General features: G+C 33.5%; 1 protein-coding gene across 1 annotated transcript; it reads right to left on the bottom strand.

Moving 5' to 3' along the window:
* Positions 1–12,846: 12,846 nt before the first annotated feature.
* On the bottom strand, positions 12,847–21,926 carry LOC146902255 (CBL-interacting serine/threonine-protein kinase 24-like). The gene is made up of 14 exons (XM_085736935.1): positions 21,377–21,926; positions 19,651–19,713; positions 19,492–19,563; positions 19,236–19,343; positions 19,057–19,131; positions 18,825–18,878; positions 18,060–18,185; positions 17,297–17,386; positions 16,593–16,715; positions 15,227–15,346; positions 14,863–14,979; positions 14,376–14,432; positions 14,192–14,266; positions 12,847–13,303 (listed from the first exon to the last, which is right to left on the bottom strand). The coding sequence occupies exons 1-14, from the start codon at positions 21,539–21,541 to the stop codon at positions 13,208–13,210; spliced, it is 1,341 nt and encodes a 446-aa protein (XP_085593061.1). The 5' UTR covers positions 21,542–21,926; the 3' UTR covers positions 12,847–13,207.
* Positions 21,927–24,282: the final 2,356 nt, after the last annotated feature.

A 24,282-nucleotide genomic window follows, 5' to 3' on the forward strand; every position in this document is an offset into this window, starting at 1 on the left:
GACAAAACACAGTAATTTAAACATCAACACCTCTAACATGATTACTTGACAGAGGAAGCATTGTGACTAATGTTAGACAACTTTGTGGAACAATTTGATACGTATTTCGTAAATTTGGAATCTCAAATTGTCGGACACTATTTCTCCGGTCAAATATAAGAAAAGATTCCTTTTTAGGTTCATTGAATAGTTAATGTATCTAGTCTACATTGTAAAGCAAATACATTAATTATTCAATGAACCTAAAAAGGAATCTTCTCTTATATTTGAGACCGGAGGGAGTACAATTTTAGGACCTAAAATAGTAGTTTACTCAAAAAAAATCATGATGTTGAAGTGAGGTGAATGAACTCCCCTTCATTCATGAATAATAATAGTACTATGAGTAAATGAGCATTGACTTTGCCTACCCCACGTCACAGCCACTCTTTCAATGATGAGAAAGGCATCATCATTCATCACAGACACAGACCCATTCATGTTCTTGGTGACCAAGGTCATGGATGCTCATGTCAGTGTTGGAACTTGGGGTAGTTGCCCATACTCCACAATGGAAATTTTGTTTCAGAGTTTACAAAAATAAAAAGGACAAAGGTACAGAAGCAATAATGTAAGTATAGAGAAATGCTTAAGCAAAGGAGAGCAAAACACCATAAGAAAATCATTGTACCAACACTTTTTACTTTTTTGCTGTAAGATCTATTATAGCAAGATATGCAAGTGATTCTTCTCTGAGAAAATCTGTCTGTTGAAAAAAAGGATATTTATTGTATTGTTATATGATAATACTAGAACTGTTCATAATATCTTTTCCTTTGAGTGACCATTTTGTCCTGCTTTAGCAAGCAAAATGTGGGACCTGATGCTCTCACATTGGACTCTCCAGATCACAACTACCACTATGGGTACCCCTGGTACCCTCTTCAATTATCTTTGTCTTTTGACATGTGTCTCAACACTGACATCTGACAAGTTCTTTTTTCATTACAAATAATAGAAATCTAATAAAAGATTGTGCTATTCATGATTAGGAGTATATTCTTTGGAAAGAATGTTAATTAGTACTATTTGATTAATGAAAAGATTTAGCATTCTTCATATCTTATAATATGCATTTAAGTTTTTAAATTGTGATTATGGATTTGTGGTTGCAGATTTGAGATTATTGCTCTCCACCCAAGACGTTTTGCTCGCACCCCGCAAGCCTACCAAAATACCCTTGCGCAAGTTAACTTGCGCAAGTGTTAATTTCGCGCAAGTTAACTAACGCCGCGTGAGTTAACATGCGCAAGCTGTTAGTTAACTCACGTGGCGTGTTGTCTTAAGCATGCGGACCACCTCATTTCCTCATTTCTCATCTAGAATCTCAAAAATCTCTCTCAAATCACCCAACTCCAAAATTCCTTCAAGTTCAAATCAAACAACACTCCAATAACAAATAAGTTCTCATGATCAAACACCATTAACCTTTTAAGTTTGCATGTTAGATTTGTTCTCTTAAATTAGAAATTTTTTAGATTTATAGTTTGTTTAAATTTTGGTGTTTTTGGAAGGAAATCATACAATGTTAGGATGTAAATGACTTGTGTTGCTTAAAATGTTTAGATGTTTGCATGTTTATGTTGATTTTGTATAGAAATTTTTTAGAATTAGGGTTTGTTTAAATTTTGATTTTTTTTGCAAAATATGATACAATGTTACATGCAAATGAGTAATATACATGCAAATGAGTAATATTGCTTAATTATTTAGATGTTTGCATGTTTATGTTGTAGTTATCATTTTTAGGGTTTATGTATAATATGCACACCAAGTGTTTGATTAAATGTTTGAATGAGTTTTTCATTGATTATTTTTAATTTCTATGTGTGTAGATTTGAAGCAATGGCCGGGTGGATCGACGTTCATGCAAAATTCAACGGCGGAGAAACTCGAGAGGTTGAAGGTTCGGTGCCTTGATGTAACGTTAAGAGATCTCAAGGATCAACCGAATGAATTCTACCAAGGAGTCAACCCCACGTACACAAGGAGGGTGCAAAATATTCCGTATAAACGTCCAAAGCTCGACGAGGGGAGCGTATCATTCACTTGGATGGAGTTAAAGAACGACGAACACGTGACGAGCATGTTTTGGGAGCACACCAAGTTCCGGTGGATCGATATGCGGGTGACGTTGCCGAGATCAACCGAAGATATCATCAACGGCTTGATTCCGCCGTAAGATCGTCATTAGTTAGGGTAAGGTGCATTCAAACTACAACATTTGTCTCACCTCCGAAATGGGGTGATTCAAACTTGCCAAACGGCGAGGACTCAGCATTTCGCTCCGCGTTCATGTTTTTCCTTTGAAAAGATTAAATTTTTGTTAGGCTTGCTTAGATGATGGTATTAAGTGTCAAGGAATGGACCTCATTTCGTTGGCACTTCGAATACCATCATATAAATCAAGCCCGACAAAAATTTATTCTTTTCAAAGGAAAGCATGAATGCGGAGCGAAATGCTTGAGTCCCGTTGTTTGGCAAGTTTGAATTTACCCCATTTCGTAGGTAAGACAATTGTTGTAGTTGGAATGCACATTCCAACTACAGCAATTGTCTTCCTTTGGATGGGGTCATTCAAACTAGTTAAATGGCAGACACCAACATTCGTCGGGAGTGTTTTTGTTCCATTCTAAATGTTAATTTCTTGTTGGCTTCATTTAAATGATGGTATCGAAGTGTCAAGGTCTGGACCTCATTCCGTTGGCACTTAGATACTATCATTTTAAACCAAGACCAACAAAAATTTAACATTTGGAATGGAATAAAAGCACTTACGGACGAATGCCGGAGTCCCGTTGTTTAGCTAGTTTGAATTGACCCCATTCAAAGGTAAGATAATTGTTGTAGTTGGAATGTACATTTTCGAATGTAATGTAATGATAGTTGACGTACATCTCTTTTACGTAATGTAATGTAATGATACCACAATGTAATGTAACGTAGATGAAATTATATCTAAACAAAATTGTCTAAGAATTAATGTTGTGTACTTATCGAATTTATTTATTCAAAATCGAATTTATTTATTCAAAACGCCAATGCAAATATTTATTTGAATTGACGCTGTCGCAATATTTATTTGAATTCACGTTGTCGCAATATTTATTTGAATTCACGCTATCGCAATATTTGTTCGAATTTTATTGAAATTTATTTTATTGACTTTATTCTTCTAATTTATTTTAGGGTTAATTATGTTTCTAGTCCCTATAAAATAGCGACCTTGTAAGTTTAGTCCCTACTTAATTTTAATAGCATTTTTAGTCCCTATAAAAAAAATTTACTTATAATTTTAGTCCCCGCTAAAACAAAGATTGATTAATTATCCTTAAACTCTTAAATTTTTGAATGATTTTTTTGAGACAAGATTAGAACACTATGAAAGGTTCGTTTACTAAAATTTAGAATTTTCTCGACATGAAATTAATTAAATATGAATTTTTTAAAACGAAAAAAGTTAAAGATAAAAAGTAATAAAATCTGGATGTAGAAATCAAATTTTGCGATAATTTTTTGCGGACGAACTTTTAGTAATGTTCTAAACATGTCTGCAAAAAATTGTTCAAAAATTTAAGAGTTTAAGCATAAATTAAACAAATTTGAATTGAGTAGGGACTAATACTCGGTGCGTAAAAACAAAATTAGGGACTAAAAATGCTATTAAAATTAAGTAGGGACTAAACTTACAAGGTCGCTATTTTATAGAGACTAGAAACATAATTAACCCTTTATTTTATTGAATTCACGCTATCGCAATTTTATTGACTTTATTATAAAAAATATATTGCGTTAATTAAGTCACATTGCGTGACTTAACTCACGCATCATATAAGCTCACGTTATAAGCACGCGCAAGTTAACTTGCGTAAATTGGCCGGTTCTAAAACCGAGGCACAAACGTTTCTTGGTATCGGAGCGTGCCGGTCCGTCCGGCCAAGTAGATGAGTCGTTGTGTCGTGTCGTCATGTTTTCTAGTTAGTAGTTATGTTTTATTATGTGGTCATGTTTAACCGACTAACTTTGATGTGATTTTGTGTTTTGTTTGAAGAAGCAATAAATAAATTTATTTTTTCTTGTGCTTTGAATTTCGAGGACGAAATTCTTTTAAGTTGGGGAGAGTTGTAACGCCCTCCTTTTATTTATATATTTTTATTAAGTTAGAATCTATTTATGTGATTTATTTTAAATATGTGAGGTGTTGGTATTTTATTAAGTGGCATTATTCTATTTTTTTATTAGAATATGATAATTATTAGTGTAAGTAGAATTGGAGGTTAGAATAGAAAGAAGAATAAGTTATTGGGCCTAAATAGATTTAGGAAGAGTGGTTAGTATTATAAATAAGGAAGTTTAGGTTAGAAAGAGTTTTTTTACGTTAAACCGCTTTTTGGAGAAAGAGGAGAACTTAGAGAGAGAACCCTAGGAACGAAGAACGCCGCTTTTGATTTCGAAAAACAAAGTAAGGGTGATTAAGTCTCCTGTAGATTATTAGATTGCATCTAACATGTTTTAAGATGAGTTTGTGAGATTATGATTGAAATTGGTTAGCACACTTGTTGTTTTGGAATCGATACGTGAATTTCGAATTAATCTCTTATGAATGATAGTTCAGCCCTACGATTTTGATTCATGATGATTAGCAATTGAAATATTACTGATATTGAATATAAAGTAACTGTGAAGGCTTTTTTTTTTGATCGTCCCAACATGTTCCTAGAGAATACATACAGATAGCCATTAATTGTAATTTAAAAGTAATTGAATGCAACACTATTAAAATTATTTGAATTACTATCATTGGAGAAATAAAACTAGCGAAACATGTCTAGCTACTGGCCGTAGGTCTTATGATTTCAGTTTATATGACATTCTTTTCTTATAATACTCCCTCCGTCCCTTAATGTAACCACCCATTTGATTTTATTTTTGTCCCTAAATGTAACCCCCTTTTCAAATTACTAGATGCATTTATTACTTTTTTCCTAAACATAGCCCTAATTAATACTACTAACTTGTCTTCAAATATGAATAGTCAAATTTAATACATATACAAACAAAGGACAATTTGGTAATATTAATACACAAAACAGACACATTAATTACACCGACAACTTTTCTTAAGAAATGTGAAAAATGCAAAGGGGGGTTACATTAAGGGACGGAGGGAGTAATTTAAAGAGAGATAAGTACATTACTGTTATAGCTATATTCATACTAAGAGTTATATTAATTGAATGAATCATTAAATAGCCACTAGCCTTAAAACCTTTTGGTTCAAGTTTTCCCTCTTTGTGCTTAGGTAGATCAATGTTAAGATGAAGTCCTTGAAAATCTCTAGTTATAGAAGGAAAAGTGAATTGCTATAATATAGATTAAAGGTTATAGTCCACCTTACATGTTACAAGCTACACGTGTGTATGAATATATCCTTTTAAGATTTTAGTACTTTATCCTTAACCTAAATCATAGTCATCAAAATTGTACTTTAACCTTAAGAGCTTATAAATATCTTTACTTGTGCTAAAATCAGTTTTGTGATTATATATTTAGTATAGGACTATAGTTTTCGGTGCATTTATATGTCCCTTCTATAGGTATTAATATGTTAAATTGAATGAATTTTTCTGTGTCTTGAGAAAATGTTTCGTCCATGTACACCTTTAGTGTCTTTATAATTATTTAATGAAAGTAAAATAATAATGATACGGTGTATATTATTATGTTTAATTTTAAAGATGTCTAATTGATGTGTTATTTAACGATGTGTAATTTACGTGCTATTTAACGATGTTGTGTTTGATGATGATGTTATTTAAAGATGTGTTATATAAAGATGTGTTACTATTTAAAGATCGTGTAGTTTTAAGATGAACTTGGAGTAGGGAATGAAGGATGTCTAGATTATTAGAAGCTGTCCAGAAGCCTAAGTTAAGATGACTAAAATTGTTAATGATGTGAGATTGCTATATATGCACTATATGTGTTATCTATAATGCTTATGTTGATGCGATGCTTAAGACGTTGTTGTTTATCATTTGATACCGTTATGTTATGATGCCGATATGATGTGACTTTATAAGTACCGCATATGTTGTCGTTGATCTTATTTAAGTTGTAAGTATCGGTCTAAGTTGCAAGAATTTAAGAAGTTGTCCATGATTATGGAGTTGTATAAGATGTTCACGTTGTGTCTAAGTTGTAGGAAGATTGAGTCCATTGCATACTCATTAAAGTTGGGGGCTTTAGGCCCGGCAGCCTTGTGCTCATTAAAGTTGGGGGCTTTAGGCTCGGCAGCCTTGTGCTCATTAAAGTTGGGGGGTTTTAGGCCCGACAGCCTTGTGCTCAAACTACGTTGGGGGCTTTAAGCCCGGCAGCTTTATGCTCACACGTTGAAGAGCCTAATTACGCTCATTTATGTTGTTGATTGGTACCACATGCACTTGCATATCAAGATGATTTAAGATGATTTTAAGAAGTTGAAGTTGCATAGTCGAGTAGAGTTGTTAAGAGGTTAAGATGTCGAATTGTTAAGAGGTTAAGATGTCGAGTTGTCAAGAGGTTAAGATGTCAAGTTGTTAAGATTGATTTATAAGTTGAATACGAAGTTGATGTTGATGATTGATTATGAAGTTGACCATGAATTGATTATGAAGTTGTTATGATAATGCTATGTTTGATAATGCTATGATGTTTATGATTAATATTTGACGATATGTGATGATGTTTGTGATTAATATATGTGATGATGTTTATGATTAGTAAGCGATGTTATATGATGATGTTTATGTCTATGATTAAGATGATATAAGATGAAGTATATGACTAATGTAGGAGATTAATGATGCTAGTTAATGAAGTTTAAGATATGTTAATGATATTTAAGTTGTTAAATGTAATTTATGATTTATAAGCTTAATATTATTGTTTGAGAAATCTCACCCCTTCGCTTGAAAATGTTGCTCTTCGTATGGGTAACTTGCGGGTAATCAAGATTAGCCGCGGTCGTGGGTGACTATCTCTCACCGTGTCCTTAGGTGCTCGATACGTAACGTGATGGGGATTTTAATACTATTTTATGTTCCTTTACGTATTGCTTTTGAAGTTTAAGAATTATTTTTGAACTAAGATTTATGAGACTTTTATGATGAGGCTCGCATGCCAAAGACTATTTTAGATGATGAATAATTCCGCGCAAAGTATTAATTAATTGTTGATTGAATTTTGAAGGATAAATATTAATTTATTCTATGTATGATTTTTAGAAATGTGACATTCCGTTTTGTGATGAAAAACTCGATAATTGTTATGAAATTTTTACGTTGGGAAAACGGGGTGTTACGTAACGGCCGGTGGGCCCCTCGCAAGGCAAGGCACCGCACCCCCGCACTTGCGTTACTCACAAGCTTAATCACTAGCCCCCTCACCATACTAGTGTTTTTGCCTCCGTGGGAATCGAACCTAGTACACGGGGATAAGTACTATGCATTCCCACTACCAATTGAGCTAAGCTCAATTGGTAGTGGGAATGCATTGAAGTAGTACTTATCCCTGTGTACTAGGTTCGATTCCCACGGGAGGCAAAAACACTAGTATGGTGAGGGGGCTAGTGATTAAGCTCGTGAGTAACAAGCAGCGTGTGGGGCAAAGTGCCTTGCCTTGCGAGGGGCCCATCCGGTAAGCCGTGCGTGACTTAAGTCACGCACGTTATAAGCATTGCGCAAGTTAACTTGCGTAAATTGGCCGGTTCTAAAAACTGAGGCACAAACGTTTCTTGGATGGTAGTCAATGGTCTTCAATGGTTTTTGCACGTTTTCCTTCACATTTGACCACGTTTTTTGACTCATTAATTGCTATATACCTCATACCCCCTATAAAAACCCTCACATGCTTCCTCTTTTCCTCACATTTTATCATCCCACTCTTTCTCTTCTTCTTGCTCTGCTTCTTTGTTTCTTATTAGTTTCTAGGGTGGTTATACCGCTTTAGGTATATACCGGTGGCTTCGGGGGAAGTAGTGGTCGGTCCGGTCGGGAAAAGGGCATCTTGATGTCGTTTTCCCCAACAGATCGATCACTATTTCCCCGGTGAGCTATTTGGCATATACCGAAGAGGGTATCAAATAAGTTTTGACCTCAAGAGGGCATTAAAAAAAGTTAAAAATCAACCTTATTTGCGCGACTTAACTCGCGTAGTGCGTGACTTAAGTCACGCATAAATACAACGTACGTTAGTTAAGTCACGCTACGTGACTTAACTTGCGCAAGGGTATTTTTGGTACGCTTGCGGGGTGCAAGCAAAACGTGCCGGGTGGAGAGCGAAATTCCGCATTTGATAGTGGTGGTTATTGTGATTGCGACCGTTGCTACTTGCTATGCATATTGCACAATAAAACATTGCACTTTGTGGCATAATTATTTTTTATTTGTGTAAGTATTTTAATTTATTATTTACCATAAAATAATGCAGTTCTCATTTACCCTCTAAAATCTTTATTTGCACATTCTCTCGTGTTTCAACTCGTTTGCTATGTCCAAAGCGAAACTACCGTGATTTTTACAAAGCTACAAATTAGTAGCATTGGCCGGACACGCGTTGATGGGCTTAGTTGTCGCAAAACACACATTGGCTTAAAAACATTGTGCATAAGCGATGATCCGATAGGGTATCATTTAAAAAGCATTCAAAACTTTTGATGAAGACTATAATCGCTACTTTTAAGTAGAACTTTGGTGTCCTTCACCTTCTTATGACTGAAATAGTAACATGATCGGTGTTGATTAAAAGAAAATACTTGTTTTATTTTATTTTCTATCGAACCGACGTTGATTTGATCACCCGTTTCAATCGTGATGATGAGTAATACCATGAGCTCTCTCACTCATAAGGAGCACCGCAATCATTGTTAGAATTTCAAACAATTTTCAAGGATCAGTCAATTGTATCCGCGCGAGACATTCCCACATTAGCGATTGTCTTCTTTACTATTATAAAGATAAAGATAAAGATGTATTCTCTTGGAATGAGAGATTTGAATCTATGCTCTAGCTTGTATGAAGGTGTTTAAGAATATATGTGAATGAGTTTATTGATGTCTCTTATATAAAAAATTGCAAAATCTTATCCATTTGATTTGAATATATGTGTATAAAACAACTGATAAAATAATAAGTGAAAATGATAGCTTACCAGGTGTATATTACTCCCTCCGTTCCGAATAACCGACCCATTTTCTAAAAAAAAGTGTCCCTAAAACTCGACTCATTTCAATTTTCAATACAACTTTCATCATTCCCAATACAATATAACACTAAATAATACTACTTTTATCATTCCCAATACAATATATTCCACTTTCCCCTTTATTTATACACTTTTCTTAATCTGTGAAAAACCAAAGTAGGTCAATTATACGGGACGGAGGTAGTAACATATCCAATATTACACATGATTAAATTTAAATTAAACTTTGTTTTGATGCATCAGTTGACTCTATCAAAAAGAAAATGCTTTTATTTTTTTACCACTGCTTTTAATTTTATTTGTTTAAAAGGAAGTTACTTTAATATATTTAAGGAGTATGTATTTATCAATGAGATAGATAAAATAAAATAAAAACATGGGGAACATGTTTGAGTTACAGAAACAGTGTGAAGATAACATGAGTTATGAATGCTTTCGATAACTAACAAAATTGATCAGCATTTCAGCAGATTCTGTGGAGTGGTGTCTTCTCTAGTTTGCAGTAATCTTGACATGATTATGATTATTATGTATAGTACACAAAAAACATTGAAACGACACTACTTGTCCAATCCCTGCCTCATTCATTCATTATATTATATTTCTCTGTCAAAGCTGTGCATGTTTTCACCTAACTTCAGAAAATTATAATATCATCCACAAAAATTAAATTTGATCTCTTTGGACCGTTTTGGCTTTTTATGTACCATTGAATATTGATAAAGATACAAGAAATTAAACTTAGTATAGTTATTAGTATTGAAAAATGAATATCAATTATCATTTATCAATAATTCAACATCTATAACATTTGAGGGACTAAAATCCCTTTCATTACAATTTCAAACACCAAAATGTTTATTTACTCATCTCTGAGCATGTTCCTAAAATGGTTTTGTTGGAAATAGCATACTAGCAACAAGAATTAAAGTCAAAATGTATGTTTGGTTCTTCAATAAACATTAATGTATGATTACATATTCGGAAGAGGAGTTGAACAATATAAATTTAAGTATAAAAATTATGTTCGAGTCAAAAACTATAAATTCTTACTTCAAGGTAAAATCATTTGTAAAGAAAAAACAATTCTACTAAAAACCATGTCAAAATCAATTATATATCTCTAAAATCAATTTTAATACCTCCAATTGAAACCAATACACAAACTAATGGATGATAATGGAAATCTTTGTCCACTAGCAAAATGAACTACCAAAATCATTGGAACAGTGACAAGTATGCTGTATAGGATGCCAAATTAGTATATTTATTCAATACAGTGGCTCTTTTGGATAGTAAATACTGATTGAAATGACTTGATTTGTATACATGAATTTGTTTATTTGTACTTTTGTAATAGTGTAGAGGCAAATGAACACTGTATACATGTAGTATTTAATAGTACTTCTAGAATTAAATTATTATTGAGTACTGGTGCTGAGAGCCATTGGGAAAATGACCAAAAACTCACACACATCCACTCCTTGTATGATGACAAAAGAAAGAGGGTGCAAGTACTTTCAATAATTTCAAAAGTTAGCATAGGGTAGTCAATTCAGCCAGCAAAAGATGAAAGGAAACTGTGATGACTTCAGTCATTCACCCTGAAAACCTCAACTCTGTGAGCTTACCTAGCTTCTATTTCTCTTAAAAAAATATTCAAAAAACGCCAAATTAATTCTTCTAGGTTCTAGCTATTTGGTTCCCTTAAAACTTGATGAGATGCATTGAGCATTTTATTGTATCAATGATCAAAAGCATCCCTACTACTATTGCATATAGCCATTCCTTCCTTTCTCTTTCTCCCAAAACTTCTTCTCATTTCTTTCTATTTCTTTCTCTTTTTTACACTCATGGATTCACCAAAAATATACCACAGCAGACTAAAAACTTCAGTTACTCTGATTCTCATAATTTTTCTTACTTTATTTGCTTCTAATTTAGGTACACATATCAATGTTCATATACTTTTTTTTTTTCTGTCAAATAGAACATTCTATTGAGTACTCTAATTATGCTTATACCGTTTTATATCTCTTGGTCTAACTTATGTTCTTGTTTATTGCTTTTCATTGAACAGAAGGGTCACAAAATTTGAAGAAATATCATAGAAGTAAGGGTCTTATAAATCAAAAGAAATCAGTATTGGGATCAAGACCTCCAAGGTGTGTTAACAAATGCTTGAATTGCAGACCTTGCATGGCTACTTTAGTTATTTCTCCTCATCACAAAGATGGTCAAATTCACAAAGCAAAAATAACAGCTGAAAAAGATGAGGGATACTATCTTATGTCATGGAAATGCAAGTGTGGTAACAAGTTCTTTCAACCTTGAAAGTTGTTATATAGCTATAAACTTTTGGGTAGATATTGTGCCCAAGATATAGTGGCATTGGCATTCCTATGTATATAGTTTAAAAGATTAAGCAATTCTTAGTGTACCTTGTTTGTAGTAATAGTATGAAATGGAACCAAATATAACAACTATGTCTTTTCCAAATAGCAGTTAATTCCAAACAAATTTAACTAGAAATTTATTTGTTTGCTTTTAGTTCAAATTTGGTGGAGTGGCAAACATTGGTTGGAGGGGCTTATTGGGTTAGTTAAAGTGAAATAGTAGTTTGTTGTTGCTGTTGTTATTTGGAGGAGCTCTGTGGTTTATTTCTTATAGCAGCAACACAAAACAAGGTTGGCCATCACACTTATAAAAACAAGATCTAGATATCTATAATTATCTCAAATTTTATTTGTAGTCCCTATAGTTATCTTGAATTTTATTTTGTTTTTACGTCAACCTTTTAGTCCCTGCAAATTACTAAACATGTTATTAAGTCCTTTTTAGAGACTAAAAAATATGTAATTTATGAGTTATACTGAATTTTATTGTCTTTATGTCAACTTTTTAGTTCCTGCAAATTACTAAACTACACAAGTTCTTATTAGAGACTAAAAATATGTAGTTTTGTAATTTATAGGAATTGAAAAGTAGTTAAAGAGATTAGAAACAAAAAACGACAAAATCATTGAAACTTTCTGAGATAACTTCAGAGAATCTCAAAATGTAACTTCTGATGGTTATGTATAAGGGCTTTTTGGAACTTTGGAGGGCCTGTGAGCAATGTGGGAGGTCTAAAGAGCAATTTCAATGATCAATGGCATCTCGGTTCTACACGGAGGGAGAACTCGATTTCCAATTTTAACGTAGACGCTCCTGTTGGGAGGACACAAAAGCTAAAGGGGACCAATAGCCCTAATTACAATGATTTGCCAACAAAAATGTATCAAACTTAAATCTTACAAAACATAAGTTTAAACAATTTTGATCCCTAAATAACCCACTTGGGTTGGCTCTGTTGGTGTTGACTTGAGAGCTTGGAGTGTGATCCTCTCAAAGTCTCGCATTCGATTCTCCTCGGTGTCAATTTCGGCGGGCAAATTTGGCTTCTTCAAAAAATATCTTGACCCCTAAATTAAAAACCATTGCATTAGAGCTTGACCCCCACTAAGCACCCCACGATATCCACATTTTAAACATTTTGAACTCACCATGAGACTACTTTTCAAGTTTGTAGCAATAGCAGTATGTCCGATTTATCTCACCAAATTATTTTCTTAACTCTATTAACACCGAATTGGTACAATTTATTGTTTCTAATTATACTTTATACAGTATCCGCCTGAACCAAAATTTCAATTTATTTTGTAAACAATTGGTTCGCTATAGGATGCATTGCAATCACACGTGTTTCCTTTCCTTCACCGAAGTAATTTGACAGCGACACCCATTCCCGTATACATTGTTTCATAAAGTGCACGTTGCATTATGATGATAGCTAGAAAGCATGCCAGTTCCAATTAACCTGGGGAGAAGCTGCAGCTTTCAATGGTCTTTTATTTAGATTTGCACCATACACTCAGGAATTGAATCAGAATGTCATTTGTCGAAGCAAACCAGAATCTGGGCTAGTCTCTGCCGGTCTCCAAATAATGCTCTCTAGTTTCGCACAGAGGTTCTTGTAAAACTGCAAGGGCACAAATAGATGTGGTTACTGTCAATTGATACGCATGCACTTACAAATACGTATGTTCTTATAAGCACACAACATTTCAGAATCCGGTAACTGGAAACTAACATGTTAGACAGGAATCACATGACAATCAAACTTGTATATGATATAGCTAAGTTCTTGGTATCAAATATGCACACAAAAAATCAGTGGCTTTGAGGTAATATAATAGCTATTGTTTTGTTGAGATTTTTTTATGGACCTGTAATGAGACTATCAAACGGAAAATAATATTGTATCACTCTTTGACACACTAATTGAAAATAAACTTCGACGTCGCATGATATTCCCAAGTTCCTCAAATCTCAAGGTAGCAAAGTCAAGTGCAATTCAATCATATAAAATTTGTAAAAAGAAAGCACAACAAAGAATACAAGATAGAAATAAAATATTAGAAAACAAGAAAATAAAGAATTATCAGAATATATAAATATTCCCCTTCTAAATTCCAGCTCTGTTGACCACGACCATCAAACTGACATGAACGTTGAAACATATTCAATCTACAGATGCTGTGAATCATGTGATTAACCCGCGACCAAAATTCTATCCATATGCAGTATGACTAAAATAGCTAAATAAACTATGTTCCTATAATAATTGGTTTTTAGTGTAAAGAGCAAATTAGCAGTCTTAAATGAGTTTTTCCCTCTTCTACCAAAGTCCTAAATAATTAGAATAGAAATATTGATAAGAAAAACACTGCATGTTTGTGTCCACGATTACAAATGCTCCTTTTTCCTGTTAGGATATGTTATTTCCATTTAGTGATGACTATAGCATAGCTTGAAAGTATTTTCGTTTTGAGATGTCAAGATGCAGATATATGTAAAATCAGCTAACCTTGTGATACTCCAGAGTATCCCCAGCTGCCTTTCGAACATCCACCATGAAAAGGGATGGTGCGACTTCAAACACCTTTTGTCAAGATAAAATAATGATTTTAATTAGGGCCTCATACAGAAGGAAAAACAAATTCATATTACAAATAATATATACAACAAAAGCAGAAACGAAAACAAATTACCTCCAAGACCACTGCAAATTGTCCAACTTTATTTGAAGAAACTCTTTCAATCCTCATCTTCCAGGACATTATTTTTAAAGAACCAATGGAAAAAAATGAAAGTCAGTCAGTATTATTACCATACATTTCCATTGGGATCAATATGAAGAATCTCTACGCAGTCTAAAAGATCAAACCAGCCAACAATCATGCATATGAACAACCTCCTTAAAGGCCAAAGTGTAATTAGGATACTATTTCTCATTTCAGATGTAAGTTGACTAATATGGCAAAACAGACAAGGGAGAGTAATTAAACTACAGCTAAAATGGAACTTTGCATTGACAACTGATGACAAAAGGATTCATCACAAAATTAGTTTCTTTGAATTATGTGGAGAGTAGAGAGTTCCTCTTCAGTCTCAATACCAGTTACGATCAGCTCAAGCATCTTCGGCCTAAGCATAACCCCACCTTTATTGTGTAAAGTATGTATTACAGATTGATACCTTGTAATTGCGAGAATGGACCTTAAGACCCATTGATTCTGCAACAGCTTCAATAGATGAAATTATAACTGTTGCTGGTTTACGTGAAACAAAACGAGTCTGTCGTTTTACATAATCCTGTTCAAACAGCAAAAGAATATCATTAGGGGGAATGCAATGCAACAGACGGCATTGAAAAAGCAGAACGTGAACCAAGTTCCAAGAAAGCTAAATAGTATCATATATAATGAATTATGTTCATGTGACATTAATAAGGCTGAATCCTAACCTAGGCAGGTGGAAGTACCAGAAGTTACATATCAGCCAGAGACAAAAAAAAGGGACCATGATATTGTAGTGCAAGAAAATGGAATGGATACAATACCTGATGCCTGTCAAATAGTGGTGAAAGATTCAACCCTTGTGACAAGGTTATCATCTCAAATGCATTCATTATCAAAGGACCTCCCTTGGCAATTTCTGACCGTTCAGAAACATATTGGTCCTGTAAGACAGTGAATATTGTGAGTCTATCTCGTATCAGAAAATGAGACACATGCTAACTGTGTCTAACAAGTGCAACATTTAAATTGCTAAAAATGAGAATCAATGGAGCACAACTGGGTGAATGCCAACCGAAATCTTATAGGTGTTCTCTTTAATACATACTGAGTACTACCCTCTTGACATGCACTCATGTATGCCTACTGGCACGTTACATTTTAGAAGATTAAATGATGTTCTTGCAATTTTTTATTCAAACTTCTTATCCACATAAAGAAAAATAAATCCACGACGTAATTGATTTTCCTTCGAACTCTTAAATGATTGTATAAATGGCATATAAAGTTGCTGAAGTGTTTTGATAACTAGCCTAATGCCTGCATTATGAAGTGAAAAAAAATAGTTTTGAAAAATTCGACATATTTTATCTGAATGTCAATTGGACCTCCAATCAAAGTATATAACAGAAAGAGAAAAAGGGATAAGGGCATAATGGAGAAGGGCAATTCTGTTACAGATGAAATGAAGGAGCTAACAGAATGGACAAATGTCAAGAAGGAATTGGGGTGAAGATACATAGAAAAGAGAATGTTAATATAAAGAGGGAGAGTAGTGAAGAAGGTAGACAAACACGGAGGTATTTCGTAGGCTGAACAAGGAGCACTACTCCGTTTTATTCTCTTTTTAGTTCTCAAACATTGTATCACTTTGTTACCGAGATTCATCCTCTGGTTGGAAGGAATTATTTCCATTTTTCACTAGTTAAAGTCCATTTCTGGTTCCTATTGATGTAACTGACTATGAGGGCTATTCCATTCCCCTATAGTATGGATGTTCTTTGAATAATCAGAATGCAGCAATATGTTCAAGCATAACCAGAGGCAGATATTTTCATTTTACTGTATATTTCTGTAAATAATCCAATCACTAATCACAATCATATAATATTAATTTGAGCATGTCTTATTATTCTTTGGCAGAAATTTAAAACCTAATTCAACCATGTATTATATATTGTTTTTCTCCAGTCATCCAGTATCAAAACAATATCAAGGCTTTCATGAGATTTTTCTTCGCATATGTCCACATTATTTACATGTAATTCCCATATATTTTGTATACATGCATTGTATTTGCAGCAAACCTTCTCATCTGTGAATGGATATGTAAGAAAGGACAAACACATAGGTTTGCAAAAACAAGTTTTGTCTGTATAAATAGTCAAAAGAACTAAGAAAAAAGCAGACCTCAATATCATCAAAAACAGCCTTAACGTCATCCAAATTCACTTGCTCATCTTCCCTGAGTTTGACAGGAGAATAGTTTTTCCGGAACCATGGATCTTTCCTTATTTCTTCAATTTTTACCCGCTGCATTTATATAATTATATCATAATTAATTATGATGAATAGTATATTGAATTTACAAGTTTTGCAGCTATCAGTAGAATTTCACAGATAAGTGAAAATCTTGATTTAAACATGGTACTTAAATGGACAGGAAATGATATACAAAGGCCAAAGCATATGTTATGTTATACATAAATATATGTATAAGAAAAAGCAATTATTTATCAGAAAAAATCATGTTTGCTTAAACATTAAAAATACATGAAGACTGAAATGGATCATAATTTGCATCCTTAAATAAGACCAAAATTTATGCTTATCTATTTTTTTAATATTTATAATTTTCATGTTCCCTAGATAGGAAAAGATGTAAAGAAAAATAATTAAATTGAAAGGGATTGGTTATTCCTGTTCAAAGTACATTGCATATACTTTCATTTACATATGTAGTAGGAACACAAGGACTTAATAATAATGATGACAACGACGATGACGATGATGATGTGTCAAGGTTGTCAACGAGAAATGCAATTCATACCATAATGAATGCATGTATGATTAGAATCTATAATAAATGGTGACAAATGAATCAATCTACTTACTGTTTTAGGGTTAGAGTCCAAAATTTTATGTATAAATGTCTTTGCGCCAGCAGAAAACCAGACTGGGCAAACAAATTCTGCAGCACTGATCTACAAGTACAAATGACAATAAGAGAAGTCAACAGCAAAAATCAAGAGCAAAAGTTAACAGCTGGCTATTAAGCAGCAGCACATTCCTCAAATGAACATTCAGAACACTAGGAAAAGGTACCTCCTAATGGTATCTAATAAGAAATATAGGAGGATCAATCAAGTTTTCACTATTTCAAAGCTCTAATAAATGAGCATGAACATAAGAACAGAATATCTTATCCATTCATAGTATACAATTCAGCACCTAAGGAACTACTATGGATGATACAAAAGATTAAAGTCACTAGACCTTTTCTTCATTTTGGAAGTTTACAGTCACTAATGGTACTCTGTTGGCTTAGCAACTCAATTGTATTTGTATATTTATTTATAAAGGAAGTTGCCATGAATATTTTAATTACTAGATGAGTGTTAACATCCTTGTTTCTTAAAAAAAAAATTAGAGGTAATTTTTTTTTATGATGAGGATTGGTTCAGGATTTAAAATGCAAATAAAGAAGAGAAGTAAAAATGGTTATGATGCCATGCATTGTAGATTAACTGAGAATTACAACAGAGTTTTGTTCTACTAGTTTTCTTTCATTTATAGTACATAAATTACTGGCATTTTCCTTCTTTCTAGCTATTTTAGGTCTCTACTTCAAGATTATTAGGAAAAGGCAAAAATTACCCTTCTGAACAACGTCGGAAGGTCTGCCTCCTCAAAAGGAAGATATCCAGCCATTAGAACATATAGAATGATTCCACATGACCATACATCAGCTGCTGCACCATCATAACCTTGATTGCTGAGCACCTGCGAGATATTATTTTAAGAAGAAACTTGAGCACGTACAAATCATATGTTTGCATCATACAATCAACAGAAAAATCAATTGTATATTAACTCATTAGTACATTTCTTAGAAGAAACATGCAACTTGTCACACAGACAAAATTGCTACCTTAAGCGACTATCTTGCCTTGTGCTTACAAAATTGAATATATCAATGTCTTGAGATGAGAAAATTACAATAATCATAATCTCAAATGATAAATGTATAAATAACGAACTGAGCTGAAGATGACTCTCACTGGAAGTGATCTATGTCTTATTTTACACTGCTTCAGAGATTGACCAGTGTCCTTCGTTTATCTCTTTTAACATTTCAAATTCAAATTTATTTCAATTATGTACATCCTCCTTTTCATAATATCGCACTCGTAGTCCATTCCATTTCAGGTTCTAGCTAAGCTCAGAAAAAACTGTACAACACACAGGACATCAATAGTATTGATCTATTTCATCCCCAATTATTTGTCCATGACTAAAATTGATGCGGAGAATTATGTTACTGTTAATCTGAGCCCAGTGACCAAGCATCCAGAGGAATATGAGCAAAAGATTAATGCAGTAAATAAGAATGGCATTAGAATTGTGTATAATCGATTTTACCTCAGGGGCAACATAATTTGGGGTCCCACATGTGGTGTGAAGAAGCTCATCACCCTATAAGAGAGAGGTGGAGAGAAAAAGGAAGACATTAGTTCTGCAGCCTCAGCTATCTTCAACAATCAATACTTTCAGACAAATGAACAGCTACATGCCAGTGGGATAAAACCAATATATTACTTTTCTAGAATTAAATTATTCTTTGTCACCTTTTATAAGTAGAGTAGATTCTAACCTGCTTAGTCAATGCACTCAATCCAAAGTCAGAAACCTTCAAATTTCCGAAAGCATCAAGAAGAAGGTTTTCAGGCTATTAAAGGAAAGAAAAAAAATTATCAAGATAAAAACTTAACAAGGTTAAAATAATTACAGCAAAAACATTATAAACACCATATATGGTATGCTGTCTTTCACCTTCAAGTCTCTATGGTACACGCCCTTTTTATGACAATGAGCAACAGCGTCTATAAGTTGTTGAAAGTAGCGCCTAGATTCATTTTCAGAAAGCTTTACCTGCTGAACCTACAGATCCAGAATAGGTGTAATAGTGAACATAAATATCTGCCTTGTCAATGCTTACTAGTTCCAAAGGTCAGAGTTGGGAACTATCGAAGTGTAAGAAGAATTGACCTCTATCTATCTCGTGATGTATAAGCATGAAAATTCTTACAATTTTATCATATAATTCCCCTCCCATTACAAACTCCAGAATTATGTAGATCTTGGTCTGACTGGCCAAAACCTAAAATTTGTAAGCAATGTGAGAAATACAATTTGGAAAGAAATAAAGACGACGAAACTCCTGATGCATGGAGATATCTATGCATACCTCATGCAATCTGACTATATTGGGGTGCCTGACAATCTTCATAATGGATATCTCTCTTTTGATCTGTAACATGATTCAACTTTCAAGTTAGAAAAGCTAATAGCAAAAAGGTGGTAAGAATTATGGTAGGTATTCAGTATAACAAACTACATCATTATTCTGCATAAATGCAGAGCCAGGCACATAGAGATAGAAACAGAACTTTGACTTCAAATGCAACATAAGATCCACTAACAGGCAACATCATCACGAAATGCGTTTTTTTATTGTACTGGATGAAAAGAATCATAAGTATTGAAAAGTCACGGGTTAAAAATCCTGCAAACAGCCTCTTGTGTAAAAAAAGGGTAAAGCTGCGTACAATACACCAAAAATAGTGAGACCCCTTCCCGCACCCTGTGTATGTAGGAGCTTTGTGCACCAGGCTGCCCTTTTTTTAAGAATCATAAGTATTGTAGAACAATTACACACTAGCATAACAACAACACACTAGAATCGCTGTGCATTGATTTATAATAACTTTGTAGAAGCATTAATAATCCACTCAAGATAAATAACCAGAATCAGTGAAATAGAATTTCATTTTAAATTATATTTTGAACCTGTAAGGAGTACGCAATGGAAATAGAGAACAGAAAGAACAATTTTATTCACTGATTGACTAAAAATCAAAAGGGACAAAGAGAAAGATCTTTCCTCCAAATATTTTCGCTTCACAAGGGTATTTTCCCTACTCCGAGGGTAAGGATCACCCCCCACTTATAGGAACAACTATATTGGCCAGGGAGAGACATCTACAAGAGGCCCAATAACATATCTAGTATAGGCCAATACCACAGTGTTGTCGATGGCAGATGGCAGACCGCGGTGGAGAGCAAAAATTCCAACATACCGGCTGGCATATGGTGCCACCATATCCAAGCATGGCACTGTGGCGCCGCCTCCGCCGTCCTTCACAAAGTTGTCCATGGCAGAAAGCCAAAAACCTGCCACCGATATCCGCCATGGCCAATATTTGACAACACTATTACCATCTAAGAATTTGGGTTGAGTTAGACTTAGCCCGAAAAGCTAGCTCACGGGGTGACACAGTTTACCCCCACTTTTTTATTTTTAAACCAGTTTAGCCCCACTTATAAGTTATAACCACTTTGGTCATATCACTAGTAAATGTGGGATCTCTAACACCTATTTGGCGCTATTTCTCTTGAAATATAATTCCTTGAGAGATCCCCCTACCCTTATTATCCCCTTGTTATTAATCTAATCAATCTTCTCAAACTAACCAACTATTTTGTTTTTTCTCCATTTTTCGAAGAAAATACCTTTGTATCCTACACCTAACAGAACCCCAATTGCACTTTCATTTTCTTGCAGTTTTTTTACCTTAACCGAAATGACATGTAATTTCATCATTTAGCTTCTTTGCTCTTTCCTTATAATGATTCTCAAACAAACAATTATGTTTAACAGAATGAGCATTCCTGCAATCGTAGGAACATTATTTCATAGCAAAAGTGATTGAATACATGGTGAAGAGTTGAGTAACTATCCAATCATCCAATCAGCTATGGAGGGTGGTTTCAGCACACAGGTAAACCAATGATGACTAGTCAAAACACCAGGAAATTTCCGAACCAAAACATAAAGATAATTAAGAAATACAACACTTAAAATTGAATCAAAGATTTCCTTGATAGTTTTGGAAAGGAAAAAAGAGTTGAACCTGTTCAACCATTCTGTGTTTGAGAATGGTAGTTTTAGCCATGACTTTAATCGCGACACTTTCCCCTGTCTCGGTGTGTTTTGCAAATTTGACCTTAGCGAATGTACCTTCACCAATTGTTCTACCAACTTCATACTTTCCAATCTTTCTCCTCACTTTCTTCATTATTTTGACCAATTCGCAGTTCAAAGAAAGTTGAAATGACCTAGAAACACAAATTGAGTTGCGAATTTTCAACAGAAATTGTTGAGGTGAGTTTCTGCTACCTCCGAACTATATGAAGAAGAATATTCTGGAACGCGATCCTTGAAAAGAAAAGTAGAGGTTCTGGTGTTTGATGAAGAAGAGAGCAGAGAAAAAAGAAGAGGATCGGAGAAAGACTTGAGATGAGAATGGAAATGGAAGATTTTAGAAAAACTGAAAGTGAAGCTTCAGAGGTTGAATTGAATAGAATTGAATTGAAGTGAACCTTCAACAACAAACAACAAGAGACACAAGAGTACAGAAAGAACAACCGTAGAAATAGATGCACAGTATTTCTACAGCGTAACAACTTAGACACTTTCTTCTGTTTGAATCAAGGCTTATTTTTGAAAGAGAAATGATATTTTGACAACCACTTTTTGACAACTTTTGACTACTTTCTCTCTCATACTCATGATGTTGTTATTCTCTCTCTTCCTTTTTCTCTCTCCATTGTTTTTGGCCAATAAGAAGTGAGAAAAACAAGGTTGTCAACAAAGTTGTCGTCAAATGGATGTCAAAATATCATTACTCTTTTAGAAATAAATAAGTTATCATGTTAATTTACAAGTTCATGTTATAGAGTTGGTATCTTTATAAATCGTTTTTTATAAACTACATTTATTTTCTTTTTTGGTGGTGTCCAGAAGTTCGAATCCCGGACCTTTGCATATATTATGCATCGTCCTTACTAACCGAAATTTAAGCTTCACGAGGACTATAAACTACATTTATAAACACCGAATAATACATAAAAGTTTATTTTATTTACCTAAGTTTTTTTTTTTTTGGGAAATTTACTTAAGTTGTTTTGTATAAGCTTAATCCAAACGGAGTCAATTGAGTTGGGGCTTATAGACAATTAAATACATTTTTTAGGAAATTAAATACATTTTTTAGTTTTTTTTAGGGAAAATAAAATACATTTTTAGTTGGTGTGTGTTGTTTAATATCATATGTATATTGTCCGCTATAAAAATCATATTTATATATTTTAGATATATTAATATTTTTTATGTACAAATTTTATTGTTTATTGGCTAGTATTTTTAATAAGCCTTCATAGAAGTACAATATTTTGGGTGGGATGGGGTGGGGTGCTGGTGAATGATAATGAATACGAAAGCAATAGTGTCATATTTGTACATTCTAACATTTTGGAGACCAATGGATAACGTTGAATACGAAAGCAATAGTGTCGTATTTGTACCTACGTTTTTATATTTATTGGATTAATTTATGAGAGTAAACAAATTTTTTTTTTTTTTAGGAAGAGTACACAAAGTAGTGTTGGCAGCATGCCAGATTGTTGCCAAACTCCTCAATGTGTTTCTATAAGTGCAATGTTGACATTAAAAGTGTAATTGTATGATCAAGGTGAGCATTAGGAAACAGAACTTTCCCAATATCTATTGAAATGGTAAAACCATTTTGGAGTCCACGTATACTCCATCCATATATAGCAACAACCAGTTCTTGGAAAAATTTACCAAATTAAAGTAGATGATGCAATGCAACTAATATTCTATATTTTATATCTATTTACACAATTAATCACCTTAGAGTTGTATACCCTACTGGATAAGTTTCTTGTGCATCATAAAAGCAGCTGAAATTAAGTACCAATATGGAAAACAAAGCTTGGCCACTTTATATTGGTTTAGAATCACTAAGCTAAGTTGATTACAAATTCAAGCTAGAAGGAATAGCATTATGAAATTATGTATGACCCTTCAAAAAGTGATTTCTTTTAATGCAAATGCCTGAACCTGAAGTATGGACTGTTATTCTTGCTGGCTCTTGAATATGTTTCAGAGCGAGCATCTGGAATTGCTTCAACAGCACAATGAGCATGAATGATTCACAGGCACGGATCTAGTGTGGGGGCAATGGGGTCAGCGGCCACTTGCCTCCACACGCGTATCGTATTTTTAACCTAAATTTAAATATATACCTAGTTTCCATCTTTATATAATATTATTGTCTTTACGTACTCTATTTATTACATATAAAACTAAAAAGGATCCTAACGAGTGTTCTAAAAGCACTAGTTAATAAATCGAAATAAATAGTTTTTTATAAAAAGTTGTTATAATTATTATATCAATACAAATAATGCTTATTTTTAAGATAAAATTTTCTTTTATGAAATCTTTAACCAATTATCTCATAGCATATCGTTAGCGAGACCATACAACTATTATTATAATATAAACTATTCTTATATTTGTTGAAAAACGTTGTAACCGACGCTACGTTGGTGGTGAAAAAATAATTAATTATGGATATATTATTTATACCCTGCTAGAAATGGACAAATATTTTTAAAAAAATCAACATTTTAGGGTAATTATAAATATAACTTGTATAATTTTCTCACGCTTACGCGTTTATAAATTTTTTATGATATAACTTGATCCCACTTATTAAAATTTTTGGATCCGTCACTAATGATTCATCAAAATTTGTGTAAGAAATAACATAACACAAGAACACATGACATAACGCACCAAAAACTATAGTAGATATAACATTTTTAAGCCGAATGGAGTTAAACGTGCAAATTGCAACAAACTAACACAAACCAGTAACATGGGGGCTTTTGACTTTTTTTGGTGATGGTCGGGGTTCGAACCCGAACCATGCATATTTTATGCATTGTT

This window comes from Medicago sativa, chromosome 8, assembly GCF_051527215.1.
Source record: "Medicago sativa cultivar Bolivia chromosome 8, Bolivia_mono, whole genome shotgun sequence".
Lineage (NCBI taxonomy): Eukaryota > Viridiplantae > Streptophyta > Magnoliopsida > Fabales > Fabaceae > Medicago > Medicago sativa.